Source organism: Hemitrygon akajei, chromosome 6 (assembly GCF_048418815.1).
Source record: "Hemitrygon akajei chromosome 6, sHemAka1.3, whole genome shotgun sequence".
Lineage (NCBI taxonomy): Eukaryota > Metazoa > Chordata > Chondrichthyes > Myliobatiformes > Dasyatidae > Hemitrygon > Hemitrygon akajei.
In genome coordinates this window covers 118,944,592-118,961,067 of record NC_133129.1, presented here as the reverse complement: position 1 = coordinate 118,961,067, position 16,476 = coordinate 118,944,592, and the positions used below count along the sequence as shown (strand labels likewise).

Below are 16,476 nucleotides of genomic sequence, written 5' to 3'. Positions count from 1 at the left end.
GTGTGAGGAGGGGTGTCTGAGTGTGTGTGGGGTGTGTGTGTATGTGTGTGTGTGGGGTGTGTGTGTGGGGGGGTGTGTGTGTGAGGAGGGGTGTCTGAGTGTGTGTGGGGTGTGTGTGTATGTGTGTGTGTGGGGGTGTGTGTGTGTGGGGTGTGTGTGTGGGGGTGTCTGTGGGTGTGTGGGGGGTGTGTGTGTGGGGGGTGTGTGGGTGTGTGTGTATGTGTGTGTGTGGGGGGTGTGTGGGTGTGTGTGTATGTGTGTGTGTGTGGGTGTGTGTGTATGTGTGTGTGTGTGGGTGTGTGTGTGTGTGTGTGTGGGGGGGGGGATGTCACAGTGCATGCACTAATCAGTCTGTTTAACTCCATTTAGGTTGTGGCAGGCAGTGTCAGCCATCATGTTCAGTGTTGTGGCCATCATGGTGAGTACCAGTGACTGCGTCCCCCACTGCTCTATTCACAGGCCGAGGAGAGGCTAGATAAAGGATCCGTCCGACTGGGACAGGACATTACTGTGAATGCAGTCTCACATGGCAGTGTGGGCGGGGAAGCTGATTCCATTCTGTCGATTTACTCTGCCAGTACAGAGAGATTTAGGGCAGTCAGCTTATTACCAAATATATCCTGAGCCTCATGAGCCAAAAACTGCATCTGTGTGGCCGGACCTGCTGAGTTCCTCCACCATTCTGATGGTTGGGAAATATTCCACATCATGAAGACTTCCTCAGCTCAAACGTTCACATTTGGCACAAATGACAGTGTACTGACAGCCAGTGCAGGAAATCCCGGTGTATACCACTCTGAGTGCAGGAAATCCCGATATATACCACTCCCAGTGCAGAAAATCCCGATATATACCACTCCCAGTGCAGGAAATCCCGATATATACCAACCCCAGTGCAGGAAATCCCAATTTAAACTACTCACAGTGCAGGAAATCCCTGTATTCGCCACTCCCAGTGAAGGAAATCCCGGTTTATACCACTCCCAGTGCAGGAAATACCGATGTATACAACTCCCAGTGCAGGAAATCCCGATGTATAACACTCCAAGTGCAGGAAATCCGGATACATACAACTCCCAGTGCAGGAAATCCCGATACATACAACTCCCAGTGCAGGACATCCGGATACATACAACTCCCAGTGCAGGAAATCCCGGTGTATGCCACTCCCAGTGCAGGAAATCCCGGTGTATGCCACTCCCAGTGCAGGAAATCCCGATGTATACCACTCCCAGTGCAGGAAATCCCGATGTATAACACTCCAAGTGCAGGAAATCCCAATATATACCACTCCCAGTACAGGAAATCCCGATATATACCACTCCCAGTACAGGAAATCCCGATATATACCACTCGGAGTGCAGGAAATCCCAATATCTACCACTCGGAGTGCAGGAAATCCCGATACATACCACTCGGAGTGCAGGAAATCCCGATACATACAACTCCCAGTGCAGGAAATCCCGATACATACCACTCCCAGTGCAGGAAATCCCGATACATACCACTCCCAGTGCAGGAAATCCCGGTGTATACCACTCCCAGTGCAGGAAATCCCGATGTATACCACTCCCAGTGCAGGAAATCCCAGTGTATACCACTCCCAGTGCAGGAAACCCCGATGTATACCACTCCCAGTGCAGGAAATCCCGATATATACCACTCCCAGTGCAGGAAATCCCGATATATATCAACCCCAGTGCAGGAAATCCCGATATATACCACTCCCAGTACAGGAAATCCCAATATATACCACTCCCAGTGCAGGAAATCCCGATATATACCACTCCCAGTGCAGGAAATCCCGATATATACAACGCCCAGTGCAGGAAATCCGAATACATACCACTCCCAGTGCAGGAAATCCGGATACATACCACTCCCAGTGCAGGAAATCCCGATACATACCACTCCCAGTGCAGGAAATCCTGATACATACAACTCCCAGTGCAGGAAATCCCGATACATACCACTCCCAGTGCAGGAAATCCCGGTGTATACCACTCCCAGTGCAGGAAATCCCGATACATACCACTCCCAGTGCAGGAAATCCCGATATATACAACTCCCAGTGCAGGACATCCGGATACATACAACTCCCAGTGCAGGAAATCCCGGTGTATGCCACTCCCAGTGCAGGAAATCCCGGTGTATGCCACTCCCAGTGCAGGAAATCCCGATGTATACCACTCCCAGTGCAGGAAATCCCGATATATACCAACCCCAGTGCAGGAAATCCCAATTTAAACTACTCACAGTGCAGGAAATCCCTGTATTCGCCACTCCCAGTGAAGGAAATCCCGGTGTATACCACTCCCAGTGCAGGAAATCCCGATGTATACCACTCCCAGTGCAGGAAATCCCGATATATACCACTCCCAGTACAGGAAATCCCGATATATACCACTCCCAGTGCAGGAAATCCCGATATCTACCACTCGGAGTGCAGGAAAACCCGATATCTACCACTCGGAGTGCAGGAAATCCCGATACATACCACTCCCAGTGCAGGAAATCCCAATATATACCACTCCCAGTGCAGGAAATCCTGATACATACAACTCCCAGTGCAGGAAATCCCGATATATACCACTCCCAGTACAGGAAATCCCGATATCTACCACTCCCAGTGCAGGAAATCCCGATATCTACCACTCGGAGTGCAGGAAATCCCGATATCTACCACTCGGAGTGCAGGAAATCCCGATACATACCACTCCCAGTGCAGGAAATCCCAATATATACCACTCCCAGTGCAGGAAATCCCGATATATACCAACCCCAGTGCAGGAAATCCCAATTTAAACTACTCACAGTGCAGGAAATCCCTGAATTCGCCACTCCCAGTGAAGGAAATCCCGGTTTATACCACTCCCAGTGCAGGAAATACCGATGTATACCACTCCCAGTGCAGGAAATCCCGATGTATAACACTCCAAGTGCAGGAAATCCCAATATATACCACTCCCAGTACAGGAAATCCCGATATATACCACTCCCAGTACAGGAAATCCCGATATATACCACTCGGAGTGCAGGAAATCCCGATATCTACCACTCGGAGTGCAGGAAATCCCGATACATACCACTCGGAGTGCAGGAAATCCCGATACATACAACTCCCAGTGCAGGAAATCCCGATACATACCACTCCCAGTGCAGGAAATCCCGATACATACCACTCCCAGTGCAGGAAATCCCGGTGTATACCACTCCCAGTGCAGGAAATCCCGATGTATACCACTCCCAGTGCAGGAAATCCCGATACATACCACTCCCAGTGCAGGAAATCCCGGTGTATACCACTCCCAGTGCAGGAAATCCCGATACATACCACTCCCAGTGCAGGAAATCCCGATACATACAACTCCCAGTGCAGGACATCCGGATACATACAACTCCCAGTGCAGGAAATCCCGGTGTATGCCACTCCCAGTGCAGGAAATCCCGGTGTATGCCACTCCCAGTGCAGGAAATCCCGATGTATACCACTCCCAGTGCAGGAAATCCCGATATATACCAACCCCAGTGCAGGAAATCCCAATTTAAACTACTCACAGTGCAGGAAATCCCTGTATTCGCCACTCCCAGTGAAGGAAATCCCGGTGTATACCACTCCCAGTGCAGGAAATCCCGATGTATACCACTCCCAGTGCAGGAAATCCCGATATATACCACTCCCAGTACAGGAAATCCCGATATATACCACTCCCAGTGCAGGAAATCCCGATATCTACCACTCGGAGTGCAGGCAAACCCGATATCTACCACTCGGAGTGCAGGAAATCCCGATACATACCACTCCCAGTGCAGGAAATCCCAATATATACCACTCCCAGTGCAGGAAATCCTGATACATACAACTCCCAGTGCAGGAAATCCCGATATATACCACTCCCAGTACAGGAAATCCCGATATCTACCACTCCCAGTGCAGGAAATCCCGATATCTACCACTCGGAGTGCAGGAAATCCCGATATCTACCACTCGGAGTGCAGGAAATCCCGATACATACCACTCCCAGTGCAGGAAATCCCAATATATACCACTCCCAGTGCAGGAAATCCCGATACATACAACTCCCAGTGCAGGAAATCCCGATACATACAACTCCCAGTGCAGGAAATCCCGATACATACCACTCCCAGTGCAGGAAATCCCGGTGTATACCACTCCCAGTGCAGGAAATCCCGATGTATACCACTCCCAGTGCAGGAAATCCCGGTGTATACCACTCCCAGTGCAGGAAATCCCGATGTATACCACTCCCAGTGCAGGAAATCCCGATGTATACCACTCCCAGTGCAGGAAATCCCAATTTAAACTACTCACAGTGCAGGAAATCCCGATACATACAACTCCCAGTGCAGGAAATCCCGATATATACCACTCCCAGTACAGGAAATCCCGATATCTACCACTCCCAGTGCAGGAAATCCCGATATCTACCACTCGGAGTGCAGGAAATCCCGATATCTACCACTCGGAGTGCAGGAAATCCCGATACATACCACTCCCAGTGCAGGAAATTCCAATATATACCACTCCCAGTACAGGAAATCCCGATACATACAACTCCCAGTGCAGGAAATCCCGATACATACAACTCCCAGTGCAGGAAATCCCGGTGTATACCACTCCCAGTGCAGGAAATCCCGGTGTATACCACTCCCAGTGCAGGAAATCCCGATGTATACCACTCCCAGTGCAGGAAATCCCGGTGTATACCACTCCCAGTGCAGGAAATCCCGGTGTATACCACTTCCAGTGCAGGAAATCCCGATGTATACCACTCCCAGTGCAGGAAATCCCGATGTATACCACTCCCAGTGCAGGAAATCCCGATGTATACCAACCCCAGTGCAGGAAATCCCAATTTAAACTACTCACAGTGCAGGAAATCCCTGTATTCGCCACTCCCAGTGAAGGAAAACCCAGTGTATACCACTCCCAGTGCAGGAAATCCCGATGTATACCACTCCCAGTGCAGGAAATCCCGATGTATAACACTCCAAGTGCAGGAAATCCCAATATATACCACTCCCAGTGCAGGAAATCCCGATATATACCACTCCCAGTACAGGAAATCCCGATATATACCACTCCCAGTGCAGGAAATCCCGATATATACCACTCCCAGTGCAGGAAATCCCGATATATACAACGCCCAGTGCAGGAAATCCCGATACATACCACTCCCAGTGCAGGAAATCCCGATACATACCACTCCCAGTGCAGGAAATCCCGATACATACCACTCCCAGTGCAGGAAATCCCGATACATACCACTCCCAGTGCAGGAAATCCCGGTGTATACCACTCCCAGTGCAGGAAATCCCGGTGTATACCACTCCCAGTGCAGGAAATCCCGATGTATACCACTCGGAGTGCAGGAAATCCCGATATCTACCACTCGGAGTGCAGGAAATCCCGATATATACCACTCCCAGTGCAGGAAATCCCGATATCTACCACTCCCAGTGCAGGAAATCCCGATACATTCCACTCCCAGTGCAGGAAATCCCGATATATACCACTCCCAGTGCAGGAAATCCCGATATATACCAACCCCAGTGCAGGAAATCCCAATTTAAACTACTCACAGTGCAGGAAATCCCTGTATTCGCCACTCCCAGTGAAGGAAATCCCGGTAGAAACAACTCCCAGTGCGGTAAATACTGGTATATACCACCCAGTGCAGGAAAACTCAGTTTATACCACTCCCAGAGTGGAAATTCCTTTTATTTCCCACTCCCAGTGCAGGAAACGCCAGTATACGCCACTCCCAGAGTGGGGAATCCCAGTATATACCATTCCCAGAGTGGGAAATCCCAGTATATACCATTCCCAGTGCAAGAAATCCTGGTATAAACCACTCCAGTGTGGAAAATCCCAGTATACACCACACCCAGTGTTAAAAATCCCAGTATATACCACTCCCAGTGTAGAAATTCCTGGTATATACCACTCCTAGTACAGGAAATTCCAGTATATACCCATCCCCGTGCAGTGACTCCCAGCAGAAACCACTCCCAGTGTGGAAAATTCTGGTAGAGACGACACTCAGTATGGGAAACCCCAGTATATACCATTCCCAGTGCAGGAAATCCTGGTAGAAACCAGTGCTGTGTGGAAAATCCCAGTATACACCACACCCAGTGTGAGAAATCCCAGTATATACCACTCCCAGTGCAGGAAATCCCGGTGTATACCACTCCCAGTGCAGGAAATCCCGATGTATACCACTCCCAGTGCAGGAAATCCCAGTGTATACCACTCCCAGTGCAGGAAACCCCGATGTATACCACTCCCAGTGCAGGAAATCCCGATATATACCACTCCCAGTGCAGGAAATCCCGATATATATCAACCCCAGTGCAGGAAATCCCGATATATACCACTCCCAGTACAGGAAATCCCAATATATACCACTCCCAGTGCAGGAAATCCCGATATATACCACTCCCAGTGCAGGAAATCCCGATATATACAACGCCCAGTGCAGGAAATCCGAATACATACCACTCCCAGTGCAGGAAATCCGGATACATACCACTCCCAGTGCAGGAAATCCCGATACATACCACTCCCAGTGCAGGAAATCCTGATACATACAACTCCCAGTGCAGGAAATCCCGATACATACCACTCCCAGTGCAGGAAATCCCGGTGTATACCACTCCCAGTGCAGGAAATCCCGATACATACCACTCCCAGTGCAGGAAATCCCGATATATACAACTCCCAGTGCAGGACATCCGGATACATACAACTCCCAGTGCAGGAAATCCCGGTGTATGCCACTCCCAGTGCAGGAAATCCCGGTGTATGCCACTCCCAGTGCAGGAAATCCCGATGTATACCACTCCCAGTGCAGGAAATCCCGATATATACCAACCCCAGTGCAGGAAATCCCAATTTAAACTACTCACAGTGCAGGAAATCCCTGTATTCGCCACTCCCAGTGAAGGAAATCCCGGTGTATACCACTCCCAGTGCAGGAAATCCCGATGTATACCACTCCCAGTGCAGGAAATCCCGATATATACCACTCCCAGTACAGGAAATCCCGATATATACCACTCCCAGTGCAGGAAATCCCGATATCTACCACTCGGAGTGCAGGAAAACCCGATATCTACCACTCGGAGTGCAGGAAATCCCGATACATACCACTCCCAGTGCAGGAAATCCCAATATATACCACTCCCAGTGCAGGAAATCCTGATACATACAACTCCCAGTGCAGGAAATCCCGATATATACCACTCCCAGTACAGGAAATCCCGATATCTACCACTCCCAGTGCAGGAAATCCCGATATCTACCACTCGGAGTGCAGGAAATCCCGATATCTACCACTCGGAGTGCAGGAAATCCCGATACATACCACTCCCAGTGCAGGAAATCCCAATATATACCACTCCCAGTGCAGGAAATCCCGATATATACCAACCCCAGTGCAGGAAATCCCAATTTAAACTACTCACAGTGCAGGAAATCCCTGAATTCGCCACTCCCAGTGAAGGAAATCCCGGTTTATACCACTCCCAGTGCAGGAAATACCGATGTATACCACTCCCAGTGCAGGAAATCCCGATGTATAACACTCCAAGTGCAGGAAATCCCAATATATACCACTCCCAGTACAGGAAATCCCGATATATACCACTCCCAGTACAGGAAATCCCGATATATACCACTCGGAGTGCAGGAAATCCCGATATCTACCACTCGGAGTGCAGGAAATCCCGATACATACCACTCGGAGTGCAGGAAATCCCGATACATACAACTCCCAGTGCAGGAAATCCCGATACATACCACTCCCAGTGCAGGAAATCCCGATACATACCACTCCCAGTGCAGGAAATCCCGGTGTATACCACTCCCAGTGCAGGAAATCCCGATGTATACCACTCCCAGTGCAGGAAATCCCGATACATACCACTCCCAGTGCAGGAAATCCCGGTGTATACCACTCCCAGTGCAGGAAATCCCGATACATACCACTCCCAGTGCAGGAAATCCCGATACATACAACTCCCAGTGCAGGACATCCGGATACATACAACTCCCAGTGCAGGAAATCCCGGTGTATGCCACTCCCAGTGCAGGAAATCCCGGTGTATGCCACTCCCAGTGCAGGAAATCCCGATGTATACCACTCCCAGTGCAGGAAATCCCGATATATACCAACCCCAGTGCAGGAAATCCCAATTTAAACTACTCACAGTGCAGGAAATCCCTGTATTCGCCACTCCCAGTGAAGGAAATCCCGGTGTATACCACTCCCAGTGCAGGAAATCCCGATGTATACCACTCCCAGTGCAGGAAATCCCGATATATACCACTCCCAGTACAGGAAATCCCGATATATACCACTCCCAGTGCAGGAAATCCCGATATCTACCACTCGGAGTGCAGGCAAACCCGATATCTACCACTCGGAGTGCAGGAAATCCCGATACATACCACTCCCAGTGCAGGAAATCCCAATATATACCACTCCCAGTGCAGGAAATCCTGATACATACAACTCCCAGTGCAGGAAATCCCGATATATACCACTCCCAGTACAGGAAATCCCGATATCTACCACTCCCAGTGCAGGAAATCCCGATATCTACCACTCGGAGTGCAGGAAATCCCGATATCTACCACTCGGAGTGCAGGAAATCCCGATACATACCACTCCCAGTGCAGGAAATCCCAATATATACCACTCCCAGTGCAGGAAATCCCGATACATACAACTCCCAGTGCAGGAAATCCCGATACATACAACTCCCAGTGCAGGAAATCCCGATACATACCACTCCCAGTGCAGGAAATCCCGGTGTATACCACTCCCAGTGCAGGAAATCCCGATGTATACCACTCCCAGTGCAGGAAATCCCGGTGTATACCACTCCCAGTGCAGGAAATCCCGATGTATACCACTCCCAGTGCAGGAAATCCCGATGTATACCACTCCCAGTGCAGGAAATCCCAATTTAAACTACTCACAGTGCAGGAAATCCCGATACATACAACTCCCAGTGCAGGAAATCCCGATATATACCACTCCCAGTACAGGAAATCCCGATATCTACCACTCCCAGTGCAGGAAATCCCGATATCTACCACTCGGAGTGCAGGAAATCCCGATATCTACCACTCGGAGTGCAGGAAATCCCGATACATACCACTCCCAGTGCAGGAAATTCCAATATATACCACTCCCAGTACAGGAAATCCCGATACATACAACTCCCAGTGCAGGAAATCCCGATACATACAACTCCCAGTGCAGGAAATCCCGGTGTATACCACTCCCAGTGCAGGAAATCCCGGTGTATACCACTCCCAGTGCAGGAAATCCCGATGTATACCACTCCCAGTGCAGGAAATCCCGGTGTATACCACTCCCAGTGCAGGAAATCCCGGTGTATACCACTTCCAGTGCAGGAAATCCCGATGTATACCACTCCCAGTGCAGGAAATCCCGATGTATACCACTCCCAGTGCAGGAAATCCCGATGTATACCAACCCCAGTGCAGGAAATCCCAATTTAAACTACTCACAGTGCAGGAAATCCCTGTATTCGCCACTCCCAGTGAAGGAAAACCCAGTGTATACCACTCCCAGTGCAGGAAATCCCGATGTATACCACTCCCAGTGCAGGAAATCCCGATGTATAACACTCCAAGTGCAGGAAATCCCAATATATACCACTCCCAGTGCAGGAAATCCCGATATATACCACTCCCAGTACAGGAAATCCCGATATATACCACTCCCAGTGCAGGAAATCCCGATATATACCACTCCCAGTGCAGGAAATCCCGATATATACAACGCCCAGTGCAGGAAATCCCGATACATACCACTCCCAGTGCAGGAAATCCCGATACATACCACTCCCAGTGCAGGAAATCCCGATACATACCACTCCCAGTGCAGGAAATCCCGATACATACCACTCCCAGTGCAGGAAATCCCGGTGTATACCACTCCCAGTGCAGGAAATCCCGGTGTATACCACTCCCAGTGCAGGAAATCCCGATGTATACCACTCGGAGTGCAGGAAATCCCGATATCTACCACTCGGAGTGCAGGAAATCCCGATATATACCACTCCCAGTGCAGGAAATCCCGATATCTACCACTCCCAGTGCAGGAAATCCCGATACATTCCACTCCCAGTGCAGGAAATCCCGATATATACCACTCCCAGTGCAGGAAATCCCGATATATACCAACCCCAGTGCAGGAAATCCCAATTTAAACTACTCACAGTGCAGGAAATCCCTGTATTCGCCACTCCCAGTGAAGGAAATCCCGGTAGAAACAACTCCCAGTGCGGTAAATACTGGTATATACCACCCAGTGCAGGAAAACTCAGTTTATACCACTCCCAGAGTGGAAATTCCTTTTATTTCCCACTCCCAGTGCAGGAAACGCCAGTATACGCCACTCCCAGAGTGGGGAATCCCAGTATATACCATTCCCAGAGTGGGAAATCCCAGTATATACCATTCCCAGTGCAAGAAATCCTGGTATAAACCACTCCAGTGTGGAAAATCCCAGTATACACCACACCCAGTGTTAAAAATCCCAGTATATACCACTCCCAGTGTAGAAATTCCTGGTATATACCACTCCTAGTACAGGAAATTCCAGTATATACCCATCCCCGTGCAGTGACTCCCAGCAGAAACCACTCCCAGTGTGGAAAATTCTGGTAGAGACGACACTCAGTATGGGAAACCCCAGTATATACCATTCCCAGTGCAGGAAATCCTGGTAGAAACCAGTGCTGTGTGGAAAATCCCAGTATACACCACACCCAGTGTGAGAAATCCCAGTATATACCACTCCCAGTGTAGAAATTCCTGGTATATACCACTCCTAGTACAGGAAATCCCAGTATATACCATTCCCAGTGTAGAAATTCCTGGTATGTACCACTCCCAGTACAGGAAATCCCAGTATATACCATTCCCAGAGCCAGAAATCCCAGTATATACCACATCCAGTGCAGGATATCCCAGTATGTGCAAGAACCAGTACTGAATATCTCAGTATATACCACTCCCAGTGCAGGAAGTCTTGGTATATTTACTCCTAGTACAGGAAATCCCAGTATACACCACACCCAGTGCGGGAAATCCCAGTATATACCCATCCCAGTGCAGGGACTCCCAGTAGAAACCACTCCCAGTGTGGAAAATTCTGGTAGAAATGACACTCAGTATGGGAAACCCCAGTATATACCACTCCCAGTTCAAGAATTTGTCTGTTGGTGGTGCTGAGACCAGAGCATCCATTCAGGGGCATTGTCAATAAGAGTCTTCCTGTCCTTTTGCCAGGCGTTAATCTTCCCTGACCGGCTGTATGACACAGTGTTTGATGACGGTGGTTCAGGCAGTAAGACATCTGTGAGACTGTACGGAGGAGCCCTGCTCAGTAAGTATCAGCTGCAGAGCTCTTCCCCAAGGACCCTTTCTAAATAATCCCAGTACACACACAAATTTACAGCAGCCCTCCACTTTAACACAACCCCACCAGACCCAATGTCCAGGGACTATTCCCCCATAACACTTCCCTTCTACACCCACATCCACAAACCACTCCTCCTTAACACAACCCCTCTACACCCAACGTCCAGGGACCAGTCCTTTTTAACACATCCCCTCTACACCAAACATTCACCCATCCTTAATGTAAACATTCTATACCCTTCCTCAATATCCTCGTGCAAACTGACTACCCTATCCTGTTAACGAAACACATGCCACTGCATGCTGAACCAGACAGAGGGCACTGTACCTTATGCAGACCATCACACGTGTTGCAGAAGTCAGTCCTCTTTTCATAAACACAAGAGATCCCCACTCCACATAAACCCACTCTCGGCACAAGCCAGCGCAGATCGCCATTTCCTTCTGGGATTGTCAGACTGGAGAGCAACTTCCTTCCACCAGTTCCTGGGGTGCCTGATGTCCCAGTGTGGAAACCACAAAGCCTCTCCAACAGGGGCAGTAGGTGAATGTGTATGGTCTGTGAGGTGGTGCTCTCCTCTCACAGAGCCCCTGGCTGCTACCAAGCATTGCCTGGAGGTCTGCACCCTACCCCGAATCCCTCCACACACACCCTACCATTGGGCTGATCTCACAACAGCCAGCACCCTGACTCCAGGCATTCCTCAGGGCCCACCAGTACCGAGGCACACCTCTGCCGCAGTCCCTCTCACCACTTTAGAACCAGGGCCAGCTTTGCCCCCTCCCCAGAGCAGAGGCAGTGGCTTCAGCAGGTTCTCAGTTCTCACGGAGAACCTCCGTGCTGAGGAGCTCCGATCTCAGCATCCTGTCAGGGAGCAAAGCCCCCCACGACCGCACCGTCCTCTCTGTTGCAGCAGGGATAACCCATTCCCAACCTGCCTCCCTTCACCCATCTGGTCTCAGCCAAGCCTTCAACTGGGCTCCCCCTCCCAAACTCTGTCCGTTTAGCTCTCACTCCTCACCAGGTGTTCCAGGCTTCTTGCCCACCCGTTTCCCCGTGTTAACCGAAAGCACTATTGGTCTCGATGTTACGCACGAGTCACAGGGACCCGTAGACGTGGGGTTAGGAGTGGACGGCGGGGTCCCAGGTGAAGGACTCACCAGCTCCTCCCTCTGGTGTGATCCTGCAGGCCTGTCCCTCATCATGTGGAACGCGCTGTACACGGCGGAGAAGGTTGTGATCCGGTGGACGCTGCTGACGGAGGCCTGTTACTTCGCTGTGCAGCTGATCGGTGAGTTCATAAAACACAGCCTGAGACCCAGTGCTGAATTCACTCACACCATTTGTACGTCCAATCCAAAACTCCTGTCCCTACACAGTCGGTCACCTGCTCCCTAGAATCCAGTCACCGTAACAGAGTACACCTGCATCCGAACACGCTTAACCCCAGTATACCTGTATCATAGTAACCCGGTAATGGAGTATTCCCATACCCAGTCCCTGTACCCGAGTACTCCCGTACCCCAGTCCCCCGTTCCCGAGAACTCCCGTACCCCAGTCCCCTGTACCCGAGCACTCCCGTACCCCAGTCCCCCGTTCCCGAGAACTCCCGTACCCCAGTCCCCTGTACCCGAGTACTCCGGTATCCCAATCCCCTGTTCCCGAGTACGCCCGTACCCCAGTCCCCCATTCCCGAGTACTCCGGTATCCCAGTCCCCTGTTCCCGAGTACTCCCGTACCCTAGTCCCCTGTTCCCGAGTACTCCCTTACCCCAGTCCCTGTACCCGAGGACTCCCGTACCCCATTCCCCTGTTCCCGAGTACTCCCGTACCCCAGTCCCCTGCTCCCGAGTACTTCCGTACCCCAGTCCCTGTAACCGAGTACTCCCGTACCCCATTCCCCTGTTCCCGAGTACTCCCGTACCCCAGTCCCTGTAACCGAGTACTCCCGTACCCCAGTACCCTGTAACCGAGTACTCCCATACCCCAATCCCTGTACCCGAGTACTCTCTTACCCCAGTCCCTGTAACTGAGTACTCCCGTACCCCAATCCCTGTACCCGAGTACTCTCTTACCCCAGTCCCTGTACCCGAGTACTCCCGTACCCCAGTCCCTGTACCCGAGTACTCTCGTACCCCAGTCCCTGTTCCCGAGTACTCCCGTACCCCAGTCCCTGTACCCGAGTACTCCTGTACCCCAGTACCCTGTAACCGAGTACTCCCGTACCCCAATACCCTGTAACCGAGTACACCCTCTAGCACAGTTCAGTCTCAAACTATCTCGTTTTTTTACTCTGAAGATGAAACTAGCTTATTTTAATATTGGTCACAAAACCATTGGTTTATATCAAAAATCCCACCGACTTCACTGAATGGAGGTCTCCAATCATACAACAATACCATCCCTATGCTTACGGACAACCCAATTTCGCATTGGGCAGTGCTGCCACTTTGTCAAAATAATGTTAACTTCTTCCACCTCAGCCTCAGTTCCTCCCACACCTCTACACTGGTGTTCCTCCCAAACCTCTACACTGGTGTCTCCCACACCTCTGCACTGGTGTTCCTCCCAAACCTCTACACTGGTGTTCCTCCCACACCTCTACATTGGTGTCTCCCACACCTCCACACTGGTGTTCCTCCCAAACCTCTACACTGGTGTCTCCCACACCTCTGCACTGGTGTTCCTCCCACACCTCTACACTGGTGTTCCTCCCACACCTCTACACTGGTGTCTCCCACACCTCTACACTGGTGTTCCCCCCACACCTCTACACTGGTGTTCCTCCCACACCTCTACACTGGTGTTCCCCCCACACCTCTACACTGGTGTTCCTCCCACACCTCTACACTGGTGTCTCTCACACCTCTACACTGGTGTCTCCCACACCTCTACACTGGTGTTCCTCCCACACCTCTACACTGGTGTCTCCCACACCTCTACACTGGTGTCTCCCACACCTCTACACTGGTGTTCCCCCCACACCTCTACACTGGTGTCTCTCACACCTCTACACTGGTGTCTCCCACACCTCTACACTGGTGTTCCTCCCACACCTCTACACTGGTGTCTCCCACACCTCTACACTGGTGTTCCCCCCACACCTCTACACTGGTGTTCCTCCCACACCTCTACACTGGTGTCTCCCACACTTCTACACTGGTGTTCCTCCCACACCTCTACACTGGTGTCTCCCACACCTCTACACTGGTGTTCCTCCCACTCCTCTACACTGGTGTCTCCCACACCTCTACACTGGTGTTCCCCCCACACCTCTACACTGGTGTTCCTCCCACACCTCTACACTGGTGTTCCCCCCACACCTCTACACTGGTGTTCCTCCCACACCTCTACACTGGTGTTCCCCCCACACCTCTACACTGGTGTTCCTCCCACACCTCTACACTGGTGTTCCCCCCACACCTCTACACTGGTGTTCCTCCCACTCCTCTACACTGGTGTCTCTCACACCTCTACACTGGTGTTCCTCCCACACCTCTACACTGGTGTTCCTCCCACACCTCTACACTGGTGTCTCTCACACCTCTACACTGGTGTCTCCCACACCTCTACACTGGTGTTCCTCCCACACCTCTACACTGGTGTCTCCCACACCTCTACACTGGTGTTCCCCCCACACCTCTACACTGGTGTTCCTCCCACACCTCTACACTGGTGTCTCCCACACTTCTACACTGGTGTTCCTCCCACACCTCTACACTGGTGTCTCCCACACCTCTACACTGGTGTTCCTCCCACTCCTCTACACTGGTGTCTCCCACACCTCTACACTGGTGTTCCCCCCACACCTCTACACTGGTGTTCCTCCCACACCTCTACACTGGTGTTCCCCCCACACCTCTACACTGGTGTTCCTCCCACACCTCTACACTGGTGTTCCCCCCACACCTCTACACTGGTGTTCCTCCCACACCTCTACACTGGTGTTCCCCCCACACCTCTACACTGGTGTTCCTCCCACACCTCTACACTGGTGTCTCTCACACCTCTACACTGGTGTTCCTCCCACACCTCTACACTGGTGTTCCTCCCACACCTCTACACTGGTGTCTCCCACACCTCTACACTGGTGTTCCTCCCACACCTCTACACTGGTGTCTCCCACACCTCTACACTGGTGTTCCCCCCACACCTCTACACTGGTGTTCCTCCCACACCTCTACACTGGTGTTCCCCCCACACCTCTACACTGGTGTTCCTCCCACACCTCTACACTGGTGTTCCCCCCACACCTCTACACTGGTGTTCCTCCCACACCTCTACACTGGTGTTCCCCCCACACCTCTACACTGGTGTTCCTCCCACACCTCTACACTGGTGTCTCTCACACCTCTACACTGGTGTTCCTCCCACACCTCTACACTGGTGTTCCTCCCACACCTCTACACTGGTGTCTCTCACACCTCTACACTGGTGTCTCCCACACCTCTACACTGGTGTTCCTCCCACACCTCTACACTGGTGTCTCCCACACCTCTACACTGGTGTTCCCCCCACACCTCTACACTGGTGTTCCTCCCACACCTCTACACTGGTGTCTCCCACACTTCTACACTGGTGTTCCTCCCACACCTCTACACTGGTGTCTCCCACACCTCTACACTGGTGTTCCTCCCACTCCTCTACACTGGTGTCTCCCACACCTCTACACTGGTGTTCCCCCCACACCTCTACACTGGTGTTCCTCCCACACCTCTACACTGGTGTTCCCCCCACACCTCTACACTGGTGTTCCTCCCACACCTCTACACTGGTGTTCCCCCCACACCTCTACACTGGTGTTCCTCCCACACCTCTACACTGGTGTTCCCCCCACACCTCTACACTGGTGTTCCTCCCACACCTCTACACTGGTGTCTCTCACACCTCTACACTGGTGTTCCTCCCACACCTCTACACTGGTGTTCCTCCCACACCTCTACACTGGTGTCTCCCACACCTCTACACTGGTGTTCCTCCCACACCTC

The 16,476-nt window shown here is 51.4% G+C and overlaps 1 protein-coding gene across 1 annotated transcript in view; it reads left to right on the top strand.

The window, feature by feature from the left end:
• The window catches only part of LOC140729414 (tumor protein p53-inducible protein 11-like), a 148,792-nt gene that overhangs the window by 126,432 nt on the left and 5,884 nt on the right, over positions 1–16,476 (top strand). The window contains exons 4-6 of the mRNA XM_073049123.1: positions 370–418; positions 11,357–11,453; positions 12,679–12,780. Coding sequence (XP_072905224.1) covers positions 370–418; positions 11,357–11,453; positions 12,679–12,780 — 248 coding nt within the window. The remainder of the gene's footprint in view (positions 1–369; positions 419–11,356; positions 11,454–12,678; positions 12,781–16,476) is intronic.